General features: G+C 54.5%; 1 protein-coding gene across 5 annotated transcripts in view; it reads right to left on the minus strand.

The window, feature by feature from the left end:
• Positions 1-220: 220 nt before the first annotated feature.
• The window catches only part of IGSF22 (immunoglobulin superfamily member 22), a 44,841-nt gene continuing 32,970 nt past the window's right edge, over positions 221-12,091 (minus strand). For 2 of the 5 annotated variants that reach the window (XM_076057205.1, XM_076057204.1), the window contains exons 21-25: positions 11,908-11,996; positions 10,981-11,173; positions 8,767-9,066; positions 4,933-5,259; positions 221-2,183 (exon numbers count right to left, since the gene is read on the minus strand). In XM_076057205.1, the coding sequence (XP_075913320.1) occupies positions 2,173-2,183; positions 4,933-5,259; positions 8,767-9,066; positions 10,981-11,173; positions 11,908-11,996 (920 nt within the window). In that variant the 3' untranslated portion in view covers positions 221-2,172. The remainder of the gene's footprint in view (positions 2,184-4,932; positions 5,260-8,766; positions 9,067-10,980; positions 11,174-11,907; positions 11,997-12,091) is intronic. The other 3 variants (XR_012931163.1, XR_012931164.1, XR_012931162.1) reach the window with 3 other exon arrangements.

The following is a 12,091-nucleotide window of genomic DNA, read 5'->3' on the forward strand; positions in this document are numbered from 1 at the left end:
GCATTTGTGTCCCCCAGTGTGGATGTTTACTACGCACCAGGTACTCATTTGAGGCTGAGACGGCCTAGGGGAGTGCCAGGACCCGGTTGGTGGCGGCCGTGGGCGGGAATTGAACTCGGGACGCCCGGTTCGTAGCGCAGCTCGTTAACCACTGCACCACAACTCCCCATGTGATATGCACACTCCCACATGCACACGGGTGCTAGACTCTAACCCTTGATCAGGGCTCTAACCTAAACCCTAACCCTTTGCAGCAGCGGCCAAAGGTAATAACTAAATTAACTCTTTTTATTTGACCAGGCAAGGCCAACTAATGGGCTGTGTAGCTGTTTTTCAACAAGGTGCCTGGCTATCACGAATGATAGCTCAACGAATTAGCCGATATCATCATCGTCGTCATCACGTGGAAATGTCTAGCGGCGGCCGAATACTTGAAACGCGTGGTGATGTTGATTCAGAAGGACCCGGAGACAAAAATCCACGCGACTATAGGGTCGGGGAAGTGATCGGGGAAGTGATAGGGGTCATGATAAGGATTGGGGTAATGGTAGGGGGTAGTGATGGTAACTACCTCGCCTGGTATACAGGAGGTTGTGGGTTCGACCCCGACCCTGACGCCTGCTGTATATTTCTCTCTCTCTCTCATCATCATCACGGTGGCTAGGAGATGTTGGCTACCTCGCCTGGTATACAGGAGGTTGTGGGTTCGATCTCGACCCATGACGCCTGCTGTATATTTCTCTTTCTCTCTCTATCATCATCATCATCACCATGGCTAGGAGATGTTGACTACCTCGCCTGGTATACAGGAGGTTGTGGGTTCGATCCCGACCCACGACGCCTGCTCTATATTTTACTTTCTCTCTCTATCATCATCACCATGGCTAGGAGATGTTGACTACCTCGCCTGGTATACAGGAAGTTGTGGGTTCGATCCCGACCCACGACGCCTGCTCTATATTTCTCTTTCTCTCTCTCTCATCATCATCACCATGGCTAGGAGATGTTGACTACCTCGCCTGGTATACAGGAAGTTGTGGGTTCGACCCCGACCCATGAAGCCTGCTCTATATTTTACTTTCTCTCTCTCTCATCATCATCATCACCATGGCTAGGAGATGTTGACTACCTCTCCTAGTATACAGGAGGCTGTGGGTTCGATCCCGACCCACGATGCCTGCTCTCTATATATTTATCTCTCTACCCGTGGTCGCGTGGATATTTCTCTGGGTCCTTCAGCTATCTCCCCTCCACGTTTAGAGTCAACGTCGCCACGCGTTTACGAGATATTTGTCTGCCGCTATGAACGTCCACGTGTCGACGACGATGATATCAGCAACTCGGTTGAGACGCCTTCATTTGCGATAGGGGGTCGTCCATAAATGACGTCACACGGCGTCACAAAAAATCAGACCCCCCCCCCTCAAATATGACGTCACAAAGCTCTGCCGCTCCACCCCCCAAAAAATAAATAAAAATAAAACATGCTTCAAACCGCTTTAAACTATTGTCATTGCAGTGCGTATTTAATGTGGCGCTGCGCTCTGATGTTGTAGGAGAAAACATTCATTAAAAAGTCTATTTTATCAAGCAGAACGTGTTGTTTATATTCATTTAAAGTTGCGCATTTTGATGTGACGTCAAATATCTCAACCCCTCCCCTCCTCCTCCTCGTCACACATCGTCACAAATGTCTGACCCCACCCCCCACCCCCCACCCCCCAGGTTCGTGACGTCATTTAAGGACGGCCCACGAGCCGGGGTGTCGCTTCTGAAAAATCAAAAGGCAGCTCAGTGGCGGGGGGGGGGGGGGCCTCGACACCCGGCCAAAACGAATGAAAGTCGTAGCTAGAAGCAGGCGACCCCGTGAAGACCTCCTGCGTACCAGGCGGTGATGACGGAGGGTGACGGCATCCCGGAGGGGGGGGGGGGGGAGCGCGGCGGGGGGGGGTGGGGGGTGTGGTGCGAAACGTCGGACTCGACCTGGCACGATCGAGCGACCGCCCCCCACCCAACCCCGCCCCTCACCCCACCCCCCAACCCCCCCCTCTAAAACCCATCGACCGGACGTTCTAAAGAGATGGGGACAGACGAAGGTAGACGGCTTTGGGCATGCGAGGATGATGGGCGGTCGACGATCGGCGAAGGGCCATCGCCCCGTCCCTCTCGCCGTTAGTTTTCTCCTGCAAGAGAGGGAGGGTGGGGGGGGGAGGGGGGTGGGGGAGACAGAGGAGCGGCAGGGAACAGACGGGGGCGGCGGGGGCGGGGGGGTGGTGCCGGGGGTTAGAGATCCGCTGGGATGAACGAACGAACGATGCGTGCGAATGTACACGTGTGTTGAGGCTATACGGGGGAATCTGTCTTCGTGTGTGAGTGAGTGAGGGTGAGAGCTGGCAGAGGAAGGGGGGGGGGGTACAGATGGTGGTGCATCTACTTCTTCATCTCAGTCGGCCGACCCATGGCACCTGCTGGGTCTGTCCCGTGACCTCCTGCACCTAGCCTGGCACAGTAGGGGGGTACAGCTGGTGGTGGGTGCATCTGCCGGTCATCTCAGATCGGCCAACCCATGGCAACTGCTGGGTCTGTCCTGTGATCGCCTGCACCTAGCCTGGCACAGTAGGGTGGTACAGCTGGTGGTGGGTGCATCTGCCGGTCATCTCAGATCGGTCAACCCGTGGCACCTGCTGGGTCTGTCCCGTGACCTCCTGTACCTAGCCTGGCACAGTAGGTGGGTACAGCTGGTGGTGCGTCTGCCGATCGTCTCAGATCAACCAACCCATGGCACCCGCTGGGTGTGTCCCGTGACCTCCTGCACCTAGCCTGGCACAGTAGGGGGGTACAGCTGGTGGTGGTGCATCTGCCGATCGTCTCAGTCGGCCAACCCATGGCACCTGCTGGGTCTGTCCCGTGACCTCCTGCACCTAGCCTGGCACAGTAGGGGGGTACAGCTGGTGGTGCATCTACCGGTCACCTCAGTCGGCCAACCCATGGCACCCACTGGGTCTGTCCCGTGACCTCGTCCTGTCAGCAGCGAGAGCCTTCGACACTTCACGTGGCAGCCTCAAAGTGCACGTGGCCTGGCACGGGCTCCGTGGTGACGTCACCGTCGCTTAGTGGCGAATGGCGGGCATTGGTATTTGTGTCAGTGTGTGCATGCGCGTGCGTATGTACGCGTGTGTTGAGGCTATTCGGGGGATCTTTGTCTTTGTGTATGCGTGAATGAGGGTTGCGTGCGTGCGTGAGTGTAGTGCCTGAAATGAATAGCCTGGTGCGGTGTGTAAAGATCGCAACTCGGGAAGACAAATTCAGCTTGGCGTGGTGCTGACCAGCAAACCCCTTCTCGTATGGCCATGGCCTTCATTGGTGCCGCTACTCGCTAAACGCTCTTTACCCCAATATTCTGTTAAGGCTATACGGGGGATCTTTGTCTTTATAGGGGGCCGTCCATAAATGAAGTCGTGTGATTTTGGACGATTTTTGACCCCGCCCGCCCCCCCCCCCCCCATCGTCACACAGCGTCGCAAAAAGTCAGACCCCCCCCCCCTCAAATATGACGTCACAAAGCTCTGCCCCCCCCCAAACAAAAATAATACTAAAACATGCTTCAAATCGCTTTAAACTATTGTTATTTTAGTGCGTATTTAATGTGGCGCTGCGCTCTGATGTTGTAGGAGAAAACATTTATTAAAAAGTATATTTAATTAAGTAGAACGTGTTGTCTATATTTATTTAAAGTTGCGCATTTTGATGTGACGTCACATTTCTCAACCCCCACCCTCCCCCTTCGTCACACATCGTCACAAATGTCTGACCCCCCCCCCCTTCCCCCTAGGTGCGTGACATCATTTATGGACGACCCCATACCTGTTAACCCATACGGCTTACCCCGTATTCCTATACAGGGAATTGAGTTTTTAGGTCCATACGGCGTACAGCCGTTTCAATACGGGCAAAAAACAAACTATTTAAAAAAAACACACGCTTTAATGAAATGTACCGTACTAGTAATGGCAGAACTCCACGACTCCAGGAAGTGGCCCCGAAGCTTGCCACAACGTAAGGGGACCCGTGGTGATTTACAGCCAACGTGAGTTGAGCATGGACAATTAGACCCAAGCCGAAACATAACGTATAAAAAAAAGATCGTTTAAAAATCTGTTTTTTTTATTTTCAATGATAGAATATAGTATTGTCATAAGTATGACATAAGTATACCAAGTTTGCAGTCGATACCACATTGGGAAGTGGGTTACAATTGAGTTACAAGATTTGAGAATTCAACAACAGACAGAGTTGAGGATACAACAGACAGTGAGTTAAATAAAAGCGCGTAAAAAACACGATGTGTCTGTTTGCTTGTGTTTCTCCCATGTTGATGGGACTTTGTCGGATGAACGTTGAGATTCATAAGGGGCACGGGGTGATCAAAAAGGGTCTGAATTTGCCTCCAATAAGGTAGGGCACTGATCAGGAGTTGACAAGCAATGTGATTGTATATTCAAAATCCTCGCCGAGTCTCAACAGGGTCCTGCTAGTTCGATTCCTGCCCACGGCCAACAAGCAATGCCCAAGGTGTACCAAATTACTACCTGGGGTGTGTAAACGGAAGACAAAGACGGCCGGGCGTGGTGCTGGCCACCCACCCCCTCGTGGTGCCGTGCCGGGCTTCATAGGTTGCAGCTACTCGCTTTAACAGCACTTGCCCCTGCAGTCTGCTGAGGCTACACGGGGCATTTTTGTTTGTGTGTTTGTGTGTCTGTGTGTGTGTGTCTGTGTGTGTCTGTGTGTGTGTGTGTTTGTGTGTGTGTGACTGTGTGTGTGGTAAAATTGTTTGGCACTGGATGGAGGCAACCGGAGGTGCGGGGGAAGGACAACTAACTAAATGCACCAATCACTCACCAATCACTCACCACTCACGCACCAGTCACTCACCGGTCACGGCGAGTTTGCCCGAGCACGACGCCTCCCCGAGGTGGTTGATGGCGACCGCCGAGTAGACTCCGCTGTCCTTGGCGGTGGCGAGCGCCACGTGCAGCGAGCAGACGCCGTACGTGTCGCTGCACCACACGTTGGACGTCTCGCTCACCGGCTCGCCGTCGCACAGCCACGCGACTCGGGGCCGCGGGTTGCCGCTGACGGCGCAGCTCATCTTGACGTCGTTGCCCGGCGGCGCCACGTGGTCCTTGAGGGGCAGCACGAACTCGGGCGCGAATTCACGCTCCTTGTCCTGGTACTTGTTCAGTTTGACCTCGAAGAGGTCTGGCCGCCGCCCCCGCCGCCGCCGCGGTCGATAATGGTGATGGCGGCGATGATGGCGGCGATGATGGCGGCAGCGGCGACGATGGCGAAGATGATGGTGGCGATGATGGCGGCAATGATGGTGACGATGATGATGGCGGCGATGATGGCGAAGATGATGGCGAAGATGATGGCGGCGATGATGGCGAAGATGATGGCGAAGATGATGGCGAAGATGATGGCAAAGATGGTGGTGAAGATGATGGCGGCGATGATGGCGGCGATGATGGCGGCGATGATGGCGGCGACGATGGCGTAGATGATGGCGGCGATGATGGCGAAGATGATGGTGAAGATGATGGTGGCGATGATGGCGAAAATGATGGCGGAGATGATGGCGAAGATGATGGTCAAGATGATGGTCAAGATGATGGCGAAGATGATGGCAGCAATGATGGCGGCGATGATGGCGGCGATGATGGAGAAGATGATGGTGAAGATGATGGTGAAGATGATGGTGAAGATGATGGTGAAGATGATGGCGGCGATGATGGAGAAGATGATGGTGAAGATGATGGCGGCGATGATGGCGAAGATGATGGCAGCAATGATGGTGGCGATGATGGCGGCGACGATGGCGAAAATGATGGTGAAGATGATGGTGAAGATGATGGCGAAGATGATGGCGAAGATGATGGCGAAGATGGTGGTGAAGATGATGGCGGCGATGATGGCGGCGATGATGGCGGCGACGATGGCGTAGATGATAGCGGCGATGATGGCGAAGATGATGGTGAAGATGATGGTGGCGATGATGGCGACGATGATGGCGAAGATGATGGCGAAGATGATGGAGAAGATGATGGTGAAGATGATGGTGAAGATGATGGCGGCGATGATGGAGAAGATGATGGTGAAGATGATGGCGGCGATGATGGCGAAGATGATGGCAGCAATGATGGTGGCGATGATGGCGGCGACGATGGCGAAAATGATGGTGAAGATGATGGTGAAGATGATGGCGAAGATGATGGCGGCGATGATGGCGAAGATGATGGCGAAGATGATGGTGAAGATGATGGCGAAGATGATGGCGAAGATGATGGTGAAAATGATGGCGGGGATGATGGCGGCGATGATGGCGAAGATGATGGCGAAGATGATGGCGAAGATGATGGCGAAGATGATGGCGGCGGTGATGGAGAAGATGATGGTGAAGATGATGGCGGCGACAATGGCGAAGATGGTGGCGATGATGGCGAAGATGATGGCGAAGATGATGGAGAAGATGATGGTGAAGATGATGGTGAAGATGATGGCGGCGATGATGGAGAAGATGATGGTGAAGATGATGGCGGCGATGATGGCGAAGATGATGGCAGCAATGATGGTGGTGATGATGGCGGCGACGATGGCGAAAATGATGGTGAAGATGATGGTGAAGATGATGGCGAAGATGATGGCGGCGATGATGGCGAAGATGATGGCGAAGATGATGGTGAAGATGATGGTGAAGATGATGGCGAAGATGATGGCGGCGGTGATGGAGAAGATGATGGTGAAGATGATGGCGGCGACAATGGCGAAGATGATGGCGAAGATGGTGGCGATGATGGCGAAGATCATGGTGGTGATGGCGATGATGGCAAAGATCATTGCGGTGATGATGTCAACAGAGGGGGGGGGGGGGGGCGAGAAGACGTTATTAAAGGTTTTACATATGGAGAGAGCGCGCAATAATAAACTATCGTCCAAAGATCTGCAGTCCTCTACATGTTAAGGTGGTATCGGCCAATTAGGATAACGGGCAATAATTGACTCTTGTCCCAAGATGACCGAGATGACCGGCAGATGCACCACCTGTGCCCCCCCCCCCCCTATCTAGCAAACACAGTGACACACAGTGCTACAACTACGCACACATACAGAGGCAAATATAAAGATCCCCTGTATAGCCTTAACAGACTCTTGGGGAAAGTGCTGTTAGCGAGCACCTATGAAGGCCGGTGCTGTGGCACACGAGAGGATGGGTGTCCAGCACCACGCTCGGCCGCCTTTGTCTCCCTAGTGGCGATGTTTACTACACACCCTACCAGGTACTCATTTGAGGCTGAGTCGACTTAGGGGAGGCCCAGGACCGGTTCAGATAATCGTCACTGATGTAGGCCATGAGCCTACATCAGGGTCGCCAGGTTCGTAGCACAGCGTGCTAACCGCTACACTACCGCTCCCTACATTGACACACACGCACCTACATATACACACAGTGCCACACCTACAAACCCACACACAGTGACACAAACACGGTGACACACACACACAGTGACACACAGTGACACACACACACAGTGACACACGCGCACCTACATATATACACAGTGACACACCTACAAACCCACACACAGTGACACACACACACGGTGACACACACAGTGACACACGCACCTACACACATACAGTGACACACGCAGTGACACACACGCACACCTACTTCTTCACACACACAGTGACACACAACAAAGACAAAGATCCCCCATGTAGCCTTAACAGACTGTAGGGGCAAGTGCTGTTAGCGAGCACCTATGGAGGCCGGAACGGTACACGAGGGGGTGGGTGGCCAGCACCACGCCCGACCGCCTTTGTCTCCCTAGTGGCAATGTTTACACACCGCACCAGGTACTCATTTGAGGCTGAGTCGACCTAGGGGAGGCCCGGGACCGGTTCAGATAATCGTCACTGGTGTTTGCCGTGAGCGGTAATCGAACCCGGGTGGCCAGGTTCATAGAGCAGCTATGACACACACACAGTGACACAAACGCACACACACCTTCACACACACAGTGACGCACACACAGGCCAGGTGCACTTTGAGGCTACGTGAAGTCTCGGAGGCATGCTGACAGGAGGTCTCGGGACAGACCCAGCAGGTGCCACGGGTCGACTGACTGAGATGACTGGTAAATGCACAAAATGTAACCCCCTACTGCGCCAACTTGCTGCGTTTTAGCCGCCCCGGCGCCCTGCTCGTTGTTGTGAGCGTCGCTCCTCTACCCTCAGTTGTTGTTGGAGGGCGATTGCCTCCAACTGCCCAGTAGCAGCGTCCTTCCCCAGCCTCCTCCACACGCGCACACACACCGTCACACACACACACACACAAAGATCCCCCGTATAGCCTTAACAGACTCTAGGGGCAAGCGCTGTTAGCGAGCACCTATGAAGGCCGGAACGGTACACGAGGGGGTGGGTGGCCAGCACCACGCCCGACCGCCTTTGTCTCCCCAGTGGCGATGTTTACACATCACACCAGGTAATCATTTGAGGCCGAGTCGACCCAGGGGAGGCCCAGGACCGGTTCAGATAATCGTCACTGGTGTTGGCCGTGAGCGGGAATCGAACCCGGGTCGCCAGGTTCATAGCGCAGTGTAGCACTAACCGCTACACTATCACACACACACACACAGTGACACACACCTACGTACCCACACACACACACACATCGACGCACGCGCACGGTGACACGGGACTCACTTTTCTGCTTTGGCACCTGCCACGCGTCCTTGCAGTCGGTGGGCTGGCTCACGCCCAGGTCGTTGCGCGCCATCACGCGGAAGAAATACTTGCGGCCTGGCACGAGGTTGGTGACGGTGTAGCGCGTGTGGGCCACGCGGTCCGAGAGGATGAACCAGCTCATGGTGCTCGAGTCGCGTTTCATCACCACGTAGTAGACACGCTCCTCCGGTAGGTCGTCCGGCGACGGCTCCCACGTGAGCGTCACCGTCTGGCTGATCTCCTCCGCCAGGGTGATCTCGCCCGGAGGACGGGGGACGTCTGGCCAGTTGGTTGTGGTGGGGTGGGGTGGCGTGGGGGGGGGGAAGACGAAGGGATGTGGGGACACACGAGGACACACGGGAACCCACGGGGACACACGGGGCGGTGAGTGAGACGGAGATGAGGCACGCGGCAGGTACAAGGACGATGCACACACCAAAGCGTTCAATCGCTCGGGTTAAGCCGGTTATAGCCATGGGATTCTTTTGTCCGTGTGCGTACGCGGAACTTCGTCCGCATCGTGCGTGGCCAACCGCGTCAATCGGTGGTGCGGGGGAAGGACAACAACAACTAAACGACAACAAGTGGTTCTGAAGAAATTCGCTTTCACGTCTCAAGATGTTGAGTGATACAACGTCAGGCTTTAGCCTTTCTGGCATAAATGCAGGAGGTGTTAGGATGTTCGAACATCAAACAGACCCACCTATTGTCACAACAAGGCATCGTCATCAAGTCTGCCTTAACCACAAGTCGTGCTTTTGGTGCATGAAAACCAACATTCTGTGATTGTAATGACGCACGCATCGTCCTTGGCTCTGATTGGCCCACACCAGAGCTACACAAGCCGTGTCTCACTGGTGTTCGACCAGTGAACGACACCATGAGGCGAACAGCACGAGGGCAATACAAATGTTCAAAGCATCAATAGCTCGGGTCGAGTGGTTGTAGCGGAAGAGCGTTCATTGCTTGTTGCTGTGGAAGAGGTTCTGCGAACTCTCTTACCTCCCTCTTCTCATCTCGAACGAACTCTGCGGTGGATGAGTGGGCGATTGAGTGAGTTGTATGCGGAGTGCGTGGGTGGGTGGGTGAGCGGGTCAGTCACCGCGTGTGTGAGCGGGAGAGCCCGTGGGTGAATGGTTGAGTGGGTAGGTGGGTGGATGAGTGGGTGAGTGACTTGGTGAGTGGGTGGAGGAGCGGATGAGTGTTTCAGTGGGTGGGTGAGTGAGAGAATGGATGAATGTATGAGTGAGTGTGTGAGTGGGTAGATGAGTGGATGAGTGGGTGAGTGGTCGAGTGAGTGGGTGAGTGAGCGGGTGAGTGAATTAATGGATGAGTGAGTGGTTCAGTGGGTGAATAAGTGGATGAGTGTTTGGGCGGATGGGTGAGTAGTTGCGCATGTGAGTGAGTGTATGAGTGTGTGAGTGGGTAGATGAGCAGATGAGTGTTTGAGTGGGTCGGTGAGTGAGTGAATGGGTGCGTTAGTGAGTAAGCGGATGAGTATTTGAGTGGGTGAGTGAGTGAGTGGGTAGATGCATGAGTGAGTGAGTGAATGGGTGACTATGTGAGTGAATGCGTGAGTGAGCCAGTGGGTGGGTGTTTGCGTAAGAGAGTGAGTCAGCAAGCGAGCGAGTGGAGTGAGTGCGTTAGTGAGTGGGCGAGTGAGTGGGGGAGTGCGTGAGTGAGTGAGCGAGTGGGTGAGTGGGTGGGTGAGCGAGTGAGTGAGTGAATAAGCGAATGAGTAAGTGTGTGAGTGAGTGAATGTGCGAGTGAGTGAATGAGTGAGTGAGTGTGTCAGTGAGTGGGCCAGTGAGTGTGTGAGTGAGTGGGTGCGTGTGTGAGTGAGTGAGCAAGTGAGCGAGTGAGTGAGTGCGTGAGTGAGTGAGTGGATGAGTGAATGGGTGAGTGAATGGGGTGAGTGAATGAGTGAGTGTGTTTGTGTGTTAGTGAGTGGTTTAGTGAGTGGGTGAGTCAATGGGATGGGTGAGTGAGTGGGTGAGTGATTGTATTAGTGAATGTGTTAGTGAGTTAGTGGGTGGATTAGTGGGTGGGTGGGTGAGTGAGTGGGTGAGTGAGTGAGTTAGTGAGTGAGCAATGGGCAGATTAGTGGGTGGGTGGGTGAGTAAGTGAGTGAAAAAGCGAGTGAGTGAGTGCGTGAGTGCTCGGTGCGACGCTCGTCTGCGTGACGATGCTCACCCGCGACCGTGACGCGGATCTTCATGGTCTCAGAGCCGGCCTCATTGGCCAGATTCACGCTGTAGATGCCCGAGTCGGAGCGGTCCGCGCTAGAGATCACCATGTGGGTGCTGCCGCCCTCTGTCGACACGTTGGCGCGGTCGGGCAGCGCCAGCGTGTTCTTGTGCCAGGTTACTGTGGGCGTGGGAATGCCCTGCGGGTGGGAAGGGAGGGCGGGGGGGGAGAGCATCAGGGTCAAGGGGCAGTTCTCAACTGTGTGTATTGATCTTAGTGTAATGTATAGTGTAGTGTACGGTGTAGTGTGTGTATGTTGAACTTTTTTCCCGCTGTACATAGACAACCGCACTAATTGGAGGTGCGGTGGGGGGGGGGGAAGGACAACAAACTGAACACAACAACAACCACAATCAGTTCTAAACAAATGAGCTCGTCAATCTAGATGACGTAAAAGTGCATCGTACCTCCCAGTGGCTTCCTCATATTAGAAGAAAAGAACGTTCCAGACAGCCGCAAAAGCAGCACGATGCGGTGCTCAATAACGGCCACCGCAAGTACACGTTCAACATTCTCGCTGCAGGCGAAAGGCTTCCCATCGCTTGCTGCCGCTTAACCCCAGCTTACTCATGCATGGGTGTGTGCATTGCCCTTGTGCTGCTTGCCATGGAGGAGGCTGTCTCTGGTGCAAGCCAATCAGTTTCAAGGAGAGTGCATACACTCACAGGGCGCATTCACTGCCGTTTCTATAACCGCGCGTATGAGCACCTTAACAGCCGCAGTGTTGACGCCAGAAAGCCTGAAGCCCCATCGTATTATCATCATTCAACATCTTGGCACGGGAGAAAGAAGTCCCGGAGCCGAGTGCCCTGTCGCTGCAACCAACGGGGGCGATCGAGCGATCGATCGATTGAACGGAGCGGTGGTGCGTACCGAGAAGCGGACTGCCAGCCGCAGGGTCTCGCCGGCCTTGAGGAAGACGTAGCTCTGGTGGCGCGAGGTCAGGTGGAACCTGGGAGCGGCTGGGAGGGAGGGTAGCGGGGGGGCGGGTAGGTGGTGGAGAGTCATCAGCACCGAAGCGAGGCAACGTTTGGAGTAGAGCGGGCCAGACCTCCCT

This window comes from Petromyzon marinus, chromosome 80 (assembly GCF_048934315.1).
Source record: "Petromyzon marinus isolate PM22_M1 ecotype Great Lakes invasive population chromosome 80, UKy_Petmar_22M1.pri1.0, whole genome shotgun sequence".
Taxonomy (NCBI): Eukaryota; Metazoa; Chordata; class Hyperoartia; order Petromyzontiformes; family Petromyzontidae; genus Petromyzon; species Petromyzon marinus.